This window comes from Theropithecus gelada, chromosome X (assembly GCF_003255815.1).
Source record: "Theropithecus gelada isolate Dixy chromosome X, Tgel_1.0, whole genome shotgun sequence".
In the NCBI taxonomy this organism is placed as follows: Eukaryota; Metazoa; Chordata; class Mammalia; order Primates; family Cercopithecidae; genus Theropithecus; species Theropithecus gelada.
In genome coordinates this window covers 76726569-76746183 of record NC_037689.1, presented here as the reverse complement: position 1 = coordinate 76746183, position 19615 = coordinate 76726569, and the positions used below count along the sequence as shown (strand labels likewise).

The 19615-nt window shown below is 35.9% G+C and overlaps 1 protein-coding gene across 4 annotated transcripts in view; it reads right to left on the bottom strand.

Moving 5' to 3' along the window:
• Positions 1–19615, bottom strand: part of ATRX (ATRX, chromatin remodeler) — a 282193-nt gene that overhangs the window by 86075 nt on the left and 176503 nt on the right. For all 4 annotated transcript variants that reach the window (XM_025372040.1, XM_025372038.1, XM_025372039.1 and 1 more), the window contains 4 exons: positions 9163–9293; positions 8462–8550; positions 8144–8313; positions 2436–2589 (listed from right to left, as the gene is read on the bottom strand). In XM_025372040.1, coding sequence (XP_025227825.1) covers positions 2436–2589; positions 8144–8313; positions 8462–8550; positions 9163–9293 — 544 coding nt within the window. The remainder of the gene's footprint in view (positions 1–2435; positions 2590–8143; positions 8314–8461; positions 8551–9162; positions 9294–19615) is intronic.

Here is a 19615-nt window from a genome sequence, read left to right as displayed (position 1 = left end):
GCAGGGGCTCTGAGAAATAGTTTTAAAATTATTATTCTAGTCTAACCCACTGGTGAGAATTTATAACATACTTATATACTAGAAAAGAAAAAAATCTCGAAAAAGAATATAAGAGGTCTTCTATTATCCTTTATATATGCAAAGAAAGTAGATCAGTATACAAGAAACAATATACCTGTGGCAAGTATGCTTTAAGTTTTATTTTTATTCTAAAAGCTATACTATAGGAGATGAAGGTGCTTATGACTCCTGAAGATCCTTCAACATTCCCTGCTACATATCTTCAGAATTAGTAGAACAGAAAATTGAACCTATGAAATGGCTGTTGGAGTTAACCACATAAGTGTTTTTTATTGTATGACTTCCTGAGCTCCACACTGTCGGAGTCTAGTATCTCCCAGTTAACTACGTCTAGAATGCTGGTAAGAAAATGAATTGATTCCTAGTGCTCAGCTCAAATGACCAAGGCCTATGCTTTGACCCCTCAGTAGTTTATCTTTCCCAAAATCAAAAACATAATTGAATCAATTCTTTCTAAGCTACAAATTAAGTTCTTGAAAGTTCCTGTAAGTGAGAAACTTAAAGTCTTAGAAATACTAATTATTAAATTGGAATTAATCTGTAATCTGGGTTCTATACTGGAAACAGGTTGATTTTAGTCAGTTAGTAATTAAGGCTGGTTCTGGGAACCACTGAACTCAGAGAAGTCTTACAGTGAAAAAGGAAAAAAGTTGTTAGGATTAAATGTCTATATGAATGGTTCTCTCTATTAACCTTTTCCAGTTGCAGACAACATGAAGAACTCTTTTGTTTCTGAGACCATATTTTGAGATTTTTTTTAAACATAAAAGATTATTTTAGCCTTATTTAAAAATTTTATTAAAAGCATCTCAAGCTGAGCGTGGTGGCTCATACCTGTAATCCCAGCATTTTGGGAGGCTGAGGCAGGTGGATCACCTGAGGTCAGGAGTTCAAGACCAGCCGGGCCAACATGGTGAAACCATGTCTCTATTAAAAATACAAAATTAGCTGGGCATGATGGTGTGTGCTTGTAATCCCAGCTACTCAGGAGGCAAGGCTGGAGAATCACTTGAACCCAGGAAACGGAGGTGATTTCAGTGAGCTGAGATTGCACTGCTGCACTCTAGCCTGGATAACAAGAGCAAAACTTTGTCTCAAAAAAAAAAAAAAAAAAAAAACAAAAAGCATCTCAGATACCTTTTAAAAATCGTTTATAATCAGATGTTGGGACCTAGCAGCCTAGACAATAAGTCTGGTTCAAAACTTTAAAAATATGTTTTTGGAGGCCAGGCATGGTGGCTCATGCCTGTAATCCCAGCACTTTGGGAGGCTGAGGCAGGCGGATCACCTGAGGTCAGGAGTTCGAGACCAGCCTGACCAACAAGAAGGAACCCTGTCTCTACTAAAAATAAAATTAGCTGGGCATGGTGGTGCGTGCGTGTAATCCCAGCTACTCAGGAGGCTGAGGCAGGAGAATCACTTGAACCTGGGAGGTGGAGGTTGCGGTGAGCCGAGATCGCACCATTGCACTCCAGCCTGGGCAACAACAGCAAAACTCCGTCTCAAACGGGGGTGAAGATACAAAGAAGAGAATGGGCAAAAATGTTAAAGTGGAACAAAAAACTAAGAATAAATGATAAAGAAAGAATAATTGGGCTGGGTGTGGTGGCTCACATGTGTAATCCCAGCACTTTGGGAGGCTGAGGCACGCAGATTACTTGAGCTCAAGAGGTCAAGACCAGCCTGGGCAACACAGTGAAACCCTGTCCCTGCTAAAAATAAAAAAACTAGCTGGGTATGGTGGCATGTGCCTGTGGTCCCAGCTACTGGAGAGGCTGAGGTGGAAGGATCACCTGAGCCTGGGAGGTCAAGACTGCAGTAAGCTGTGATTGTGCCGCTGTACTCCAGCCTGGGCAACAGAGCAAGACTCTGTCTCATGATGAAGAGAAAAAAAAAAAAAAGAAGAAGAAGAAGAATAAAGAATAATCAAGCAGGTGAAATAAAATATAGCCTGAGAGATGTCCACTGGATTTGAGGATTAGAAGGTCACTAGTGACTTTACAGGGGGAAATCTCAGTACAGCAACAGGGTAGAAGCCACACTACATAAACCGAAAAATGATTTTGAAGATGGAGAAACACAAATTTCAACTAAGAGCTCTACCCAAGGAAATAAGTTCAAGTTGAAATAGCTAGAAGCAAAAATTTACACTGAAGAAATAACTTGAATATGCAATCAAAACTAGTGGCTTACAAAAAAGATAGTTGCTTGTATTGGCCTAGCACTACAATGATCAAATAAATCACATCTTTAGGAAGGAAGGAAAAGCAACAGATTTATTCAAATACATTGTTTAAGCAATAAAAACATTATCAAAAGATTCATTTATATAATAAATATGGTAAAGCACTTACACTTTATCCCCAATTTCCTCTGCCATTCGAAGAATTTCAAAGAGAAGTACCATTTTTCCAGAATGCTCTAAAACCTCAGCATCAGCATCTGTAACAAAATCTTTGTACCAGTCTGGAGCTGGGCTGCTTGGATTAGAAGAGGAAGTAGCTTTACCTAAATAAGACAAATGGAACATAAGTAGGTAAATTAGAAAAGAAATGGAAAGAGAGCAAGAGAGACAGAAAAAGACCTACCCATGGGGAGAGTAAGAAACTGATGGGGACTTGAGAGAGGGGAGGGAAAAAAGACACAGGCAGGCACACACACACATACAGCACAGAAAGACAGAGACTATCCCAGAAGAGTGAGCTCTAGATAGAAAAAGGGAAAGGAAGGAGATGCCAAACAAGAGAACAAGCAAGAGATTGACTCAGAGAGTGCAAGTGTAAGAGACAAACCCTCGTGGTAGGAGTACAGTTCAGAAAGACAGAGACCCAAAGAGATGAGAAACCACCCCCTCCCACCAGGCCCTAAGAGAGTAAAACGCCCCCAAACATACTCCATGAGACAGCAATCAACAGAGATGGAAAGGCTCAGTCATCACGACAGAAAAGACCTCGGGGGTAGAAAACATTTCACTGTGCTACTAGGATCTGGAAACCGCCAACAAGAATTGACCCCAGAATCGGCATATCATAGTAAATGATTTTGTTCTTATATATTTTCCCCACAAACTTTGACTATGAAAGGTGGAAGGAGAAAGTAGCATAAAATAATGTATTAAAAGATTTCAACATAGTTTGATTCAAAATAAGAAATATGCAGGTTTAGCATGTTTATACACTTTCCCAATTGCTTTTTAATACAAAGTATTTTAAAATATATTTTTGTTACAAAAATTTAAATACTCAGAAAAGTATTTAAGAGATAAGAAACAAATGTGCTTCCACATTCCATCTTCATCAAATTTTAACACTGTTAAAACTTCGGATGAAGCTGAAGCCTAATAATCCGAAGCCTAATATAAGATCCTACATGATCCCATTCTCTTTCCTTCCTTCTTTTCCAATAGGTAACTAAACCCCTAAATTATATATTTACCCTTTTTTGCATGTGTTTTATGTTTTTTACTGCATGTGTATCACTAAACTATACAAATGGCTATACTGTTTGTAAAATCCTACAAATTACTTTTTCACTCAAAGCAAGACTTACTCATGCTTGTCATGGAGTTCCCGTTCAATCATTCTAACTACCATGCAGTATTCCACTGCATGAATACACTATCATTTATTAGTTCTCCTCATAGACATCTAGATTGTTTCTTGTTTTTGGCTGATATGAAATGACTGCAATGAATGCTAATTGCTGAGTATATTTTTCTTAAATACTGTGTATTTTAAGTTTTAAATTTTCTGGCATAAAGTTATGATTGGAATTTTAAAAATACCATTTTAGACACATGTATAGTCTTTATCAAATACTTCTATCATCAGAAGTTCTTGAGAATCTAATCATGCCATTTATTTTGTATGCTAACTTTCCTCAGGTTGACTACTAATACTTTCTGTTCCTAGCTTTTCCTAAGGTTATTTTCTCAGGTGTAGCTACAATTTGTGAAATTTCTGGGTAGCCCTAGTTAATGTCATATTATTCCAGAGTGATTCTACATTTGCTTCTACCAGGTCTCTAGGGAATCACCAACTCAGAATTACTTGTGAAGTTAATATTTCAGCTTAGGATTTTTTTAGAATATATGAGTAACATAAATTCAAACCATAAAGTATGTGAGGTGAAGGTCATGACCGTAAATTCAATGAAACTATTTTTCCCAACCAAGAGCCCTGGCTGAAATAGATAAACTTCCGTGTCAACTCCCTGGATTGTCCATGGGATTGTAAACTTTAAAGGGATTCGGCTTTGAGAAGGGGTCACAGAACTCTCCAACTTATAGAGGGCTCGAAGCCTCAAATTCTGTCCCTGGATAAATGAAAATCAAAGCTGCTAGTCTCAAGACTAGCATCTCCCTAGGATTTCCATAGCATACCTTCTTCAATTTACCATTTAGGCTTATCAGTTCCCTCCTTATGTCTGGGCATATAGTAAGCACTTTATAAATATCTGTTGAGTGAATAAATATGGTATATTAGTACTAATATTATGGCTCTACATCATATACAAGGATTCTGTCACAAAAGTTTATATCTATGCAATTAATTACATATGTTTTAAAATGCAAATGCTTACCAATGAAGCTTACTCTAAAAATACTTAATAATAAATCTACACTTTGAAGTAATTTACATAGTCATTTCGTGATCACAAACTCTCCTTCTAATAAAACATTTAAAACACAGAAATGGGGATGATGTAAGCTAAACTTAAATGACTCATTCAAGATGCTGCTTCTCAGAAAAATGAGAAAGCTACTACAAAAGGATTAAAGCAAACAGTAACTCTTTGACGTGAAAATAAAATATGTGGCAAAAATCATATTGTAGCACAATTATAGCTATTTAATTATTTAATATCCATTTCAAATTCCAGGTACAACATTGTCAGCCCCTTAATACTTCCCTCAGATTATGAGACCGACGTGCTGTCTACTGCGCTAAGGAGGCAGACTAGCCCCTTAATACTTCTTATTCAGGTTTTCTTATATTTACTGTAAGAAAGTAATTTTTTTAAAGTTATACAGTACCAGCTATGTATGTCCATACATTATGATACACTCCGTTTTATATGGAGTTAACTCAGATGCAAAGAAAAAAATAAATTCTTATTATCTATTAGTTCTGGAGAATGCTTCTAATATACTATACAGGTACATAAGCTACAAAAATATATAAAATATATCCATATACAAATGACTTATATTTGATTGCACACAACTAAAATGAAACAAAAATCCTAGACAAGTGGTCAAAATTTGTCTTTTGGAACTGATGGCCTTCCCTGCATGTTTTCGGGCTCATGACATGTAGCCTCCTACATTCTGCCCTCAGTGCTTTCCAACCCATTCACATTATGGCATATGTAAAAACTGTTAATGCTTATATAGTAGACCAGGAAAAATAGAAGAGACTACTCATTTATGGAGGCAAACCAGCTGCCTCAGATTCCAATTGTACTCCCAAGTGATGAAGGATCAACATCTCAGTACACTTAAAAAAAAAAAAATCTCAGTATACTCTTACGTAACCCATTTATAGCACAGGACAATGCACACTGACTGGTCTACTCTTCTGCTCCTCCTAGCCATAAGTTATGAGAAAAAAATTCAACAAGAGTATTTTAAGAAAATAATTTCCAGGAATATGTAAACTTTATATATTTTTAACTATGATATGAGAGACTGAGGAATTTATGTGGAAAAGGCAGATTGGGGCAGCAGTGAAGGAGATACAGGAACCTCTCACTGCCTTAAATTACACTATAATAATGTATTATTCTGATAAAAATATTCTTTATATCTATCCAGAAGATGAACACTGATAGTAAACTGCTTTTATGGGGTAACAGAAGAGAAGAATGAGAAGAGAAATTTTGTAGTTTAATTTTCACTATTCCCCTGATTTCTTAAGAGAAGTCAGAGTCTACTGCTAGACTGCCATCTGTCTATTACATGGAGGTACTGAAGAGAGAAATGTTTATAAAGAAATCACCAAGTTATAAAGAATTTATGACTAATTCCTCAAAAACAATTGCAATAGAAACAAAAATTGACAACTAGGACCTAATTAAACTAAAGAGCTTCTGCACAGCAAAAACAAAAAACAAACAAAAAAACACAAAATAACAAAAAAAACTATCAACAGAGTAAACAGACAACCTACAGAATGAGAGAAAATACTCATAAACTATGTATCCAACAATGGTCTAATATCCAGAATCTATAAGGAACTTAATTCAACAGCAAAAAAACAAGTAACTCCATTGAAGAGTGAGCAAAAGACAAGAACAGATACTTCTCAAAAGAGAACACACAAGCAGCCAACAAACATGAAAAAATGCTCATCATCATTAATCACAGGAGAAATGCAAATCCAAACCACAATGAGATACGATCTCACACCAGTCAGAATAGCTATTATTAAAAAGTCAAAAAACAGCAGATGCTGGAGAAGGGGCAAAGAAAAGGGAACATTTATGTTGTTGGGAATGTAAATTAGTTAATCACCTATGGAAGGCAGTTTAGAGATTTCTCAAAGAACTTAAAGCAGAACTGCAATTTGACCCAGCAGTCTCATTACAAGTATAAAACAAAAGGAAAATAAATCTACCAAAAAGACACATGCACTCATATACAGCACTATTCACAACAGCAAAAACATGGAATCAACCTAGGTGCCCATCAACAGTGGATTGGATAAAGAAAATGTGGTACATATAAACCATGGAATATACACAGCCACAAAAAAGAACAAAATCATATCCTTTGCAGCAACAAGGATGCAGCTGGAGGCCATTATATACTAAGTGCATTAACACAGAAACAGAAAGCCAAATACTGCATGTTCTTACATATAAGTAAGAGCTAAACACTGGGAACACATGGATATAAAGAGGAGAGCGACAGACATGGAGGACTACTAGAGTGGGGAGAGAGAAAGGGGGCAAAGACTGAAAAACTAACTACTGAGTACTATGTTCAGTACCTGGGGATGGAATCAATCACACCCCAAAGCTAAGCATCATGCAATATACCCATGTTAACCAACTAGCATATGTACCCCTGAAAATAAAAGTTGAAATTATAAAAAATAAAATTAAAATAATTAATCACCAAGTTATTTCAGCTGTAGGCCTGAGACCAGCCAAGTTTATTTGATCACAGGATCACTAACCTAGTTAGCCCCCACAACTCTCTTCTCCTTACAGACAGTTAACTACTTTGCTCCGCAACTCTCAAATGCCAAATATTTAAAGCCACTACCTTGTTCTCTCTTCACAGTATCTGCTATTTCAAATAGGCAGATATTTGGTCCCAGTTTTTAAGCTCCTAGACATACAGGCTGCACTAGTAGGATACAGTGTCTCAACACTAATCCTTCAACTCATATATAGGTAAAGACAACTTAAACCACTGCAGAGTTCAGTCTAAGACTTCACTTTCATGCACAAGAGAGACAGAAAGAAAACAAAGGAGGTGATACAAACTGTACATAATATACAGGAAACCTAAAGTAGATAATTGCAGATTATGAAGAATCACAAAGGAAAAAGACTAAATGCTTAAAATAGTTTTACTGTATAATACTGACTAAAACTTAACTACAATCACAATTGATCATCTGAAATGTTTCCATTTATTCCCATACAGTTAAGTGAAAATATTATGGTGACTTTGAGATTAGACATATCTAGGTCTGAATTCCAGTTCTCCTACTCATTTTTAAAACTATCAACTATACTGCAAGCCTGCTCAAGAATTCAGTTAGCTAACACATGTAGTTAAAATAATAGAGTTTAGGTATATACAAGTAAATAAACATTAGTTTTTCTTTTTACCTTTCCTCCCAAATACCAGAGAGCGCAGAGTAGCTTGCTTATAAATTAAAGATTCATCAGATATTTACTGTAATTATGAGTACTTGATTAGACTCATCAATTGAGGAAAGAAATTCCGTTGAGTCAATTAGTCAGGTAAGTGACTGAAAGAAGGACTAACGACATGACATTTTCCAAATCACTGTTCCATGATAAAGACAACATTCATTAGACTCACTTTCTTCCAGCTTTAAAGAAACAGAAGGATTGTTTCCTGTTTCATCCACATTTCCTTCACCACCTCCCCGAGATCTTGAATTCCACACCTTAATCACTTCAACATCATTGTCACTGCCACTTCCACTTGAGCTACTATCTTTTTTTCCCTTTTTCCCTTTTTTCTTCTTTCTAAAAAAAACAAAAAACAAAAAAAAAAACCATTCAGATTGTTAGAAAAGCATAGGAAAGATATAAATGCCAATTATAAGAGGTCAATCAGCAATTAGGGGTTTTAACTTTGTCAATACAGGAGAGCACGAAAAAGTATTCAATTTACTTTGTATAATCATCGGAGCTTAAACTCATGGAGGTTTCATCAGAATCTGAGGCTATAAATTCATCCATACTGTCTTCGTCAAAATAACCCTAGAGAAAAAAAAATGACCACTATTTTAATAGAATATCTCAACTTATATTGGAAGTTATAATGATGTTCATTTAAGAATAAGTTAATTGGCATGAGCTAAGGAAGGACTGAGGAACTATTATAGATTTTAGTAGACAAAGAAGACAGGACAGATACGCTTACTAAATGCAATAGGAGGTCCTAGATTGGATCATGGAAAACAAAAAAAGACATAAGTAAAAACATTGAAGAAATCCAAATAAAGTCTGCCATTTAGTTAATAGTATTGTACCAAAGTTAATTTCTTAGTTTTGATAACTTTACTAATGCAACATGCTGATATTAGAGGAAACCGGGTCAAAGGTATAGGGGAATTCTCACAACTATTTTTGCAACTTTTCTATAAGTATAAAATTATTTCAAAATAAAAAGTTTTTAAAAATGGGCTCAACAAAATAACATTTAACACTCCTTCTATAATCATAATACATGCAAGACATATAGAAGTTAGAAATAAGACATAGAATAGAACAAAGCAATAGAAAATTTGAATATATAGTCTGTAGGTCAATTATTCTTCTAAGTTTATTCTGCTTTCAATAGATGCCTTTAAACTAAGTTACCTGACTTACCTTATTTTCTTTGCTAATGTAGTCTAGCTGCAAACACCAAGGATGAGTCCATATTCTACTTAACATCTGAAAATCTTGGAAAAGCTTTGCACCTGCCTTTCCTCTTCCACCTTCACTATTATTGCCCACACCTGATCAAAAGAAATATGGTTAAAGACACAAAAATTGTCTATATCAACCAAGTTTCTAGATTAGGAGTTTTAATCTTGTGACATAAACCCTTTTGGCAGTGTAGAGAAGCTTATAAACTCTCTTTCTTAGAATATCGTTTTGAAACACGTAAAATAAATAGGATTACAAAAGAAACCCATCATATAGAAATTATCAAAACATTAAAGAACAAATTTGTCCTACAGAAATACGTGCTTTGTAAAATTAATGCATTAAGTAACAAAATATGCACAGGTTTAATAAATACCTAAAATTCTGAAGTAAACATAAATGATTTTGAGGTATCAGGAACAACATGTAAAAATAGTTCTGATTTCTATTGGTAACAAAGTCATGGTTATCACTAACACTACTATAGATTGCTGCCTCTATTCATCACTGGAAAAAATGCTGCTGCTTTAGCTAGAGGTTAAGGGAAATTAATACATAACTTTTTTCTTATCCAGGTACATATAATCACCTAAATTCTATCCATGGATCCTAGATTACAAACGCCTGTTATAAATAAACTTCGCTCCATGCAGATCATCCTTTACTGACTCTCGCCAACCATGCTCACTCAAAAAAATTACTTCTAGGGCAGTGACAGTAGCTCACACCTGTGATCACAGCACTTTGGGAGGCCGAGGCAGGAGGACCGCTTGAGGCCAGGAGTTCAAGACAGGCCTGGACAACACAGCGAGACTCCGTCTCTACCAAGAAAAAAAAACCCAAAAACATTAGCCAGGTATGATGGCACATAACTATAGCCCTAGATACCCTATATATTTGGGAGGCTGAAGAGGGATAATCACTTGAGCCCAGGAGTTTGAGGTTACAATGAGCTATGATTGCACCACTGCACTCCAGCCTGGGTGACAGAGCAAACCTTGTCTCCTTTAAAAAAAAAAAACAGACCTTCCAAAAATTATGCTTTTGATGTACATAAAATGTAAATATTAGCTTTGCTCTATCCAGAATAATTTCAACAGAATTATCATTTTCCTACAAAACATAAAGAAAATGAATGCACATTTCATTAATATAATAATATTATCAAGAAGGTAACATGCAAAAGAACAAAACCGATCAAAAGGAAAAAACAGCATTTAAGCAATAACATATTTTCCTATTCACAGTTTTAATCAATGTAAGTTGTTTAAATAATTAGCAAATTTTGCCTCCATGAGTGAATGATAGAAAATTTAGTAGTGATATGAAACACTAATAATGCATAAAAACCTGCCGATTATTATTTTGCCTGATAGAGGTATTTCTATTGTGTAACAGAAATCACTGCTATGAAAATGAGGTATATAATTTCTTGGCATACAGCTGTTGACAATATTCACTTATAATTCTTTTTATTTCTGTCAGGTCGGTAGTGATACTCTTTTATTCCTTACTTTAGGTCATTTTTCTTTCTGTTTTTTTTTTTTTTCCTTTTTTGATACAGGGTCTTACACTGTCACCCAGGCTAGAGTGAAGTGGTGCAATCACAGCTTACTGCAACCTCGAACTCCTGCGGGCTCAAGCCATCTGCCTGCCTTAGCCTCCCAAAAGCTGGTACTACAGGTGCATGCCACTAGGTTTGGCTAATTTTTTATTTTATTTTATTTTTTGTAGAGACAGGGTCTCGCTTTGTTGACCAGGCTGTTCTTAAACTCCTAGCTTTAAAGGATTGTTCTACCTTGGCCTCCCAAAAGGCTGGGGTTAACAGGCATGATTCACTGTAGCCAGCCCTTATTTTAGCTGTGCCTTTTTTTTTTCCATTACTTTGTAAGTGAAGGAAGGTTTGTCCATTATGTTAATCTTTCCAAAGAACCTACTTTTGGTTTCAATGATTTTCCCTACTGTTTTTCTGTTACCATATTTCTTTATTATTTCCTCCCTCCTGCTTGTTTTCGGTTTAATTTGCTCTTATTTTACTTTCTCAAAGTAGAAGGTTGGATTATAAATTTGAGATCCTTCTTCTTTTTTAATACAGGTATTTACCACCATACATTTCTCTCTAAGTATTACTTAAGTTATATCCCATATTCTAGAACCCTGTGTTTTTGTTTTCATTAACCTCTAAGCATTTTTCAATTTCCCTTGTGATTTCTTCTTTGGTCCATTGGTTACTTAGGTATATGTTGTTTAATTTACATGTATTTGTAAATTTTTAAACTTTCCTTCAGTTATTGGTTTCTAATTTCATTTGAATGTGGTTAAAGAAAATACTTTAGTAATAAAAGGAAAATTTTAATGATAAATGCCTACATTAAAAAAAAAATCTCAAATAAGGAATCTATCTTTACACCTCTAGAAGCTAGAAAAAGAATAAGCTAAACCCAAAGCTTGCAGAAGGAAGGAAATAATTATCAAAGCATTAGTAAATCAAATAATAGATGATATAGAGAAAAAATCTGGTTTTTTGAAAAAAAAAATAAGGCAAGCCAACAAACCCTTAGCCTATTAAGAAAAAAGTGAGAGGACTCAAATAAATAAAATAGACATGAACACATTACAATCCAATGCCTCAGAAATAAAGAAGGATCATAAAGAACTAGTATGAAAAATTATATACTAAGAAGTTGAATAATCTACAGGAAATAAATTCCTACAACCATACAATATATCAACACTGAATAAGAAAGAAACAGCCTCAACAGACCAATTACAAATAAAGAGACTGAGGCTACTGGGGCTCTTATTTGGTTCCATAAGACTTTTAGGATTTTTTTTTCTAATTATATAAAAAATGACATTGGTATTTTGATAGAAATAGGTTTGAATCTGTAGAATGCTTTGGGTAGTATGGTCATTTTAATAATATTAATTCTCTTTTTTTTTTTTCCCTGGACGGAGTTTCGCTCTTGTTGCCCAGGATGGAGTACAGGGGCACGATCTCAGCTCACTGCAACCTCAGCCTCACGGCTTCAAGCCGTTCTCCTGCCTCAGGTTACCGATGGGACTACAGGTGCCTGCCACCATGCTCGGCTTATTATTTTTGTGTGTGTGTATTTTTAGTAGAGATGGGGTTTTGCCACGTTGGCCAGGCTGGTCTCGAACTCCTGGCCTCAAGTGATCTGCCTGCCTCAGCCTCCCAAAGTGCTGGGATTACAGGCGTGAGCCACCATGCCTGGCCAATAATATTAATTCTTGAACAAAGCCGAAGGTATCACATTACTTGACTTCAAATTACCCTACAAGGCTACAGTAAACAAAACAGCATGGTACTGGTACAAAAATAGACACAAAGATCAATGGAACAGAGTACAGAACACAGAAATAGAGACACATACTGACAGTCAACTGACCTTTGACAAAGTCAACGAAAACATATACTCAGGAAAGGACACTCTTTTCAATAAATGGTTCTAAGAAAATTGGATTCCCACATGCAGAAGAATGAAACTGCACCATTATCTCTAACCACATGCAAAAATCAACACAAGATAGATTAAAGACTTAAATGTAAGAGCTGAAACAATAAAAATATTAGAAGTAAACCTAGAGAAATTCATTCTGGACATTGCTCTAGGCAAATAATTCATCACTAAGACCTCAAAAGCAAAGCCACAAAAACAAAAATACACAAATGGGACTTAAATAAAAAGCTTCCATACAGCAAAACAAATAACTAACAGAGTGAACAGACAATCTGCAGAATGGGAGGAAATATTTCCAAACTATACACCCAACAGGGGACTGATATCTAGAATTTACAAGGAACTCAAACAACAACAAAAAACAAAACAAATAATTCCATTAAAAAGTGGGTAAAAGTCATAAATAGACATTTTTCAAAAGAAGATATAACAAATGGCCAACAAGCATATGAAAAAATTCTCAACATCAATAAAGGTCGGAAAAATGCAAATCAAAACCACAATGACATATCTTCCCCAGTTAGAATGGCTATTATTTAAAAGTCAAAAAATAAATGCTGGCAAAGATGGGGAGGAAAGAGAATATGTTTACACTATTGGTGGGAATGTAAATTAGCACAAACTCCATGAAAAACAGTATGGAGATTACTCAAAGAACTAAAAATAGAACTAACATTTGATCCAGCAATCCCACTACTAGGTATCTACCAAGAGAAAAAGAGATCATTATATCAAAAAGATTTAAAAAAAAGATGCCTGCATTTATATGTTTATTGTAGCGCTATTCACAATAGCAAAGCTATGGAATCAACCTAAGTGTCTATCAAAAGATCAATAAAGAACATGTAGTATATATACACAGTGGAATACTATTTAGCCATAAAAAAGAACAAAAGCATGTCTTCTGCAGTAACAAGGATGGAACTGGAGGCCATTATCTTAAGTGAAACAACTGAGACACAGAAAGATAAGTAGTGTCATGTTCTCCCTTATAAATGGGGCTAAATAATCTGAACACATGGATGTAGAGTGTGTAATGATACACAATGGAGACTTTGGAAGGGTGGGGGAAAAGGAGAAGAGTGAATGAGAAACTACTTAATGGGTAGAATGTACATTATTCTGTCGGTACACTAAAAGCCCTGACTTCACCACTACATAATATATCCATGTAACAAAATTACACATGTACCCCATAAATTTATACCAACAAAATTAAGATGGCTCACGCCTGTAATCCCAACACTTTGGGAGGTCCAGGCAGGTGGATCACACGGTGTCAGGAGTTCGAGAACAGCCTGGCCAACATGGCAAAACCCCGTCTCTACTAAAAATACAAAAAATTAGCCAAGCATGGTGGTGGGCACCTGTAATCCCAGCTACTTGGGAGGCTGAGGCAGGAGAACTGCTTGAACCTGGGAGGCGGAGGCTGCAGCAAGCTGAGATCATGCCACTGCACTCCAGCCTGGGAGACAGAGCAATACTCTGTCTCAAATAAAATAGAATAAAATAATTAAATTAAAAATAAAATTAAGAAAAAAGAAATAAGTAGTAATAAAAAAAAACCTGCCAACAAAAAAGAGCCCAGAACCAGATAGCTTCAAAACTAAATTCTACCAAACATTCAAAAAACAATGAATACCAATTCTTAAACTCTTCCAGAAAACAGAATTACAGGAAATACTTCCAAACTCTTTTTGAGAGGTAAGCATCACCCTGATACCAAAGGCAGACAAAGACACCGAAAGAAAAGAAAACTATAGGCCAATATCACTGATGAACATAGATATTAAAACCCTCAATAAAATACTAACTAACCCAATTCAACAACACATCAAAAAGTTTATACGCCAGGCCCAAGTGGGATTTATTCCTGGGATGTAAGGTTGTTTTAACACATGCAAAGTAGCCAATGTGATACAACACGTTAACAAAATAAAAGATGAAAACGACATCATCATCTCAATAGATGCAGAAAAAGCATTTGGCAAAGTTCAAAATCCTTTCATGATACAACCTCTCAGCAAAATAGTTACACAAGGCTGGGCACAGTGGCTCATGTCTGTAATATCAGCATTTTGGGAGGTCGAGGTGGGTGGATAACGAGGTCAGGAGTTCAAGACCAGCCTGGCCAAGACGGTGAAACTCTATCTCTACTAAAAAAACAAAAAACTTAGCCAGGTATGGTGGCAGGTGCCTGTAATCCCAGCCACTCGGGAGGCTGAGGCAGAAAACCACTTGAACTCCAGAGGTGGAGGTTGCAGTGAGCCGAGATCACACCACTGCACTCCAGCCTGGGCAATAGAGCGAGACTCGTCTCAAAGAAAAAAAAAAAAAGAAAAAGAAAAAGAAAAAAGAAAAAAATAGTTACAGAAGGAAATTTCCTCGACATAATAAAGGCCATTTATAAAACCCCACAGGTCATATCACACTCCATGGGGAAAAATTAAAAGCTTTACCTCTAAGATCAGGAACAAGATAAGGATGCCCACCCTCTCATCATTTCTCTTTAACACAGTACTGGAAGTACTACCAAAAGCAATTAGACAAGAAAAACAAATAAAAGGCATCCAAATCAGAAATAAAGAATTAAAATCATCCTAGTTTGCAGAGGACATGATCCTATATAGAGAAATCCCTAAGGACTCCACTAAAAAACTGTTAGAACTAATAAGTTCAGTAACATTGGAGGCTACGAAATCAACATGCAAAACTCAGTTTCATTTCTTTACACGAAAATAATCAGAAAAAGAAATCAAGAAAACAATGCCATTTATAGTAGTATGAAAACAAACAAAATGCTTAGGAATAAATTTAACCAATGAAGTGAAAGATCTGTACACTGAAAACTGAAAAACACTGATGAAAGAAATTGAACACAAATAGTCTACGTTTTCTGTATTAGCAAAATTAATACTGTTAGAATGTACACACTACCCAAAGTGACATACAGATTCAACACAATCCCCATCAAAATTCCAAAAAAATTCACCTTGAAAAAAAGAAAAAGCAATCCTAAAATGTATATGGAACCACAAAACACCCCGAATAGTGAATACAATTGTGACAAAGAAAATCAAAGGTGGAGGCATTTCCTGGTTTCAAATTATATTACAAAGCAAAGTAATTAAAACATTATGGTGGTCAGGTGCGGTGGCTCATGCCTGTAATCCCAGCACTTTGGCAGGCCAAGGCGCGTAGATCGGTTGAGGTCAGGAGTTCGAGACCAGCCTGGCCAACATGGTGAAACCCTGTCTCTACCAAAAATACAAAAATTAGCACTCCAGCCTGAATGACATAGCAAGACTCAGTCTCAAAATAATAATAATAATAATAGAGGCCAGGCGTAGTGGCTCACGTCTGTAATCCCACCACTTTGGGAGGCTGAGATGGGCTGATGACCTGAGGTCCTGAGTTTGAGACCAGCCTGGCCAACATGGCGAAACCCCATCTCTACTAAAAACACAAAAATTAGCTGGGCATCGTGGAGTGTGCCTGTAATCCCAGCTACTTGGGAGGCTGAGGCAGGAGAATAGCTTGAGCCTGGGAGGCAGAGGTTGCAGTGAGCAGATACTGCGCCATTGCACTCCATCCTGGGCTACAGAAGGAGACTGTGTCTCAATAATAATAATAATAACAACAACAAGAACAATAACATTGAATACAAAAGGACTAGATTCTCCAATCAAAAAACACAGACTGGCCAAATGGATGTAAAAACAACAGCCATTGGTCAGTTGCCTACCAAGAAATACACTTCTCCTATAGAAACACACATATACTAAAGTAAAGGGATGAAAAAAAATATTCCATGCCAATGGAAATCGAAAAAGAGGCTATAAAAAAGTCACTATACCTAGACAAAATAGATTTCAAGATAAAAACTGTAAGAAGAGACAAAAAAGGTCACTATATACTAATAAAGAGGTAAGTTCAGCAAGAGGATATAATTATTTTATTTATTTATTTAAAGATGGAGTCTTCCCTGTCGCCCAGGCTGCAGTGCAGTGGCGGGATCTTGGCTTACTGAAACCTCTGCCTCCCAGATTCAAGCGATTCTCCTGCCTCAGCCTCCAGAGTAGCTGCGATTACAGGGGCCCACCACCAACCCCGGTTAATTTTTGTATTTTTAGTAGAGATAGGGTTTTACCATGTTGGCCAGGCTACTCTCAAACTTCTGACCCAAAATGATCTGCCCACCTCGGTCTCCCGAAGTGCTGGGATTACAGGCATGAGACATCATGCCCGGCCAGGATATAATAATTTTAAATATATATGCACCCAACACTGGAGCAGCCAGATATACAAAGGAAGCATTATTAGATTGAGAGAGAGAGATAGGCCCCCAGTACAGTAATAGCTGGAGACTTCAACACCACAGTTTCAGTGTTGCACAGATAATCCAGACAGAAAATCAACAAAGAAATATCAGACTTAATCTGCACTACAGACCAAATACACAAAATAGATACTTAAAGAATATTTCATTTAATGGCTGCATTATACATACTCTTCTCTTCAGCACATGGATCATTCTCAAGGAGACACCGTATATTAAGCCAAAAAAAGTATTTAAAATTCCAACAAATTGAAATCACATCAAGTATCTTCTCTGACCACAATGAATTAAAACTAGAAATCAGTAACAAGAGAAATTTTTGATATTCTGAACACGTGAAAAGTAAACAATATACTCTTGAATAACCAGTGGGTTAGTGAAGAAATTGAAAAAGAAATTAAAAATTTCTTGAAACAAATAATAATAGAAACGCAACATACCAAAAACCTATGGGATACAGTGAAATCAGTACTCAGAGGGAAGTTTATAGCTGTAAGTACCAACATCAAAGAAAGTAGAAAAACTTTGAATAAACAACCTAACGATGCATCTTAAAGAAGTAAAAGCAAGAGAAGAAAAGTAGAAAAGATCAATGCAACACTTGGTTTTTTGAAAAGATAAAGTCCACAAACCTTTAGCCAGACTTCTTAAGAAAAAAAAGAGAGAATACCCAAATAAATGAAATCAGAGATGGAAAAGGAGACATTAAAACTGATACCACAGAAATTTAAATGACCATTAGAGGCTACTATGACCAACTATATGCCAATAAATTGGAAAACCTAGAAGAAATGGACAAATTCCTAGACACATGCAATCTACTAAGATTGAACCAGGAAGAAATCCAAAACCCGAACAGACCAATAACAACTAATGAGATCAAAGTAATAATAAAAAGTCTCCAAAGCAAAGAAAACCTAGAGACCCCAATTTACCTAAATAATTTTCATTTTAGGTTCACGGGTACATGTGCGGGTAAATTTACCCCAATTTATGTGCACGTGTACCCCTGAACCTAAAATGAAAATGTAAAATAAAATAAACATATTATGGCATGTAAAGCCCCAACCCCACCCCCCAAAGAAAAATTAAAAAATGAAAAGCCAGGTACCTAATACCTTCACTGCTGAATTTTACCAAACATTCCAAGAAGTACTAATTCCAATCTTCCTCAAACTATTCTGAAAATTAGAGAAGGAATACTTCCAAATTCTTTCTGAGACCAGTATTACAACGATACTGAAACCAGACAAAGACACATCAAAAAAGGAAAACTACAGGCCAATATTCCTGATGATCATTCACACAAAAATCCTCAACAAAATACTAGCAAAACAAATTGAACAACACATTAAAAAGGTCATTCATCATGACCAAGTGGGATCTATCCTAGGGATGCAACGATGGCTCAGTTTATGGATATCAGCCGAGTGCGATGGCTCATACCTGTAGTCCCAGCACTTCGGGAGGTCGAGGTGGGAGGATCCCTTGAGCCCAGGAGTTCAAGACGAGCCTGGGCAACATAAAGAGACCTCACCTCTACAAACAAACAAACAAACAAGCCAGAAAAACACATACATACATACATACATACACACATATAAATATACACACACACACACAGAAAATCAATGTGATACATCATATCAACAAAACGAAGGATAAAAACCATAACCTCAACTCTACAAAAAAAAAAAAACATACATACATACATACACACATACACACATAAATATATATACACACACACGGAAATCAATGTGATACGTCATATCAACAAAACGAAGGATAAAAACCATATAATTATTTCAATTCATGTTGGAAACGCATGTGATAATATTCATCATCCCTTCATAATAAAAAGCCCTAAAAACCTGGGTATCAGAGGAACATACTTCAACATATTAAAACTATATACGACAGACCCACAGCTACTATCATACTGAATGGGAAAAAAACTGAAAGTCTTTGCTCTAAGATCTTGAACACTACAAGGATGCCCACTTTCACTACTCTTGTTCAACATCATACTGGAAGTCCTACTAAGAGTAATCAAAGAAGATAAAGAAACAAAGCGCATACAAATGGAAAAGGAAGAAGTCAAATTATCCTTATTTGCAGATGACATGACCTTATATTTGGAAAAAGAAAAAACAAACAAACTAAAGACTCCACCAAAAAAACTATTCAAACTGATCAATAATTTCAGTTAAGTGGCAAGTAACAAAATAAATATACAAAAATCATTGGCATTTCTATATGCCAACAATGAACAATTTGAAGAAATCAAGAAAATAATCTTATTTACAATAGCTACAAATAAAATAAAATATTCAGAAATTAACTGAATTAAAGAAGTGAGGCAGGGCACAGTGGCTCATGCCTGTAATTCCAGCACTTTGGGAGACCAATGCGAGTGGATCACTTGAAGCCAGGAATTCAAGACCAGCCTGGCCAACATGGCAAAACTCTGCCTCTACTAAAAATACAAAAATTAGAGGAGTGTGGTGATGCACACCTTTAATCCCAGCTACTCAGGAGGCTGAGGCACAAGAATCACTAAAACCAGGAGGCAGAGGTTGCAGTGAGC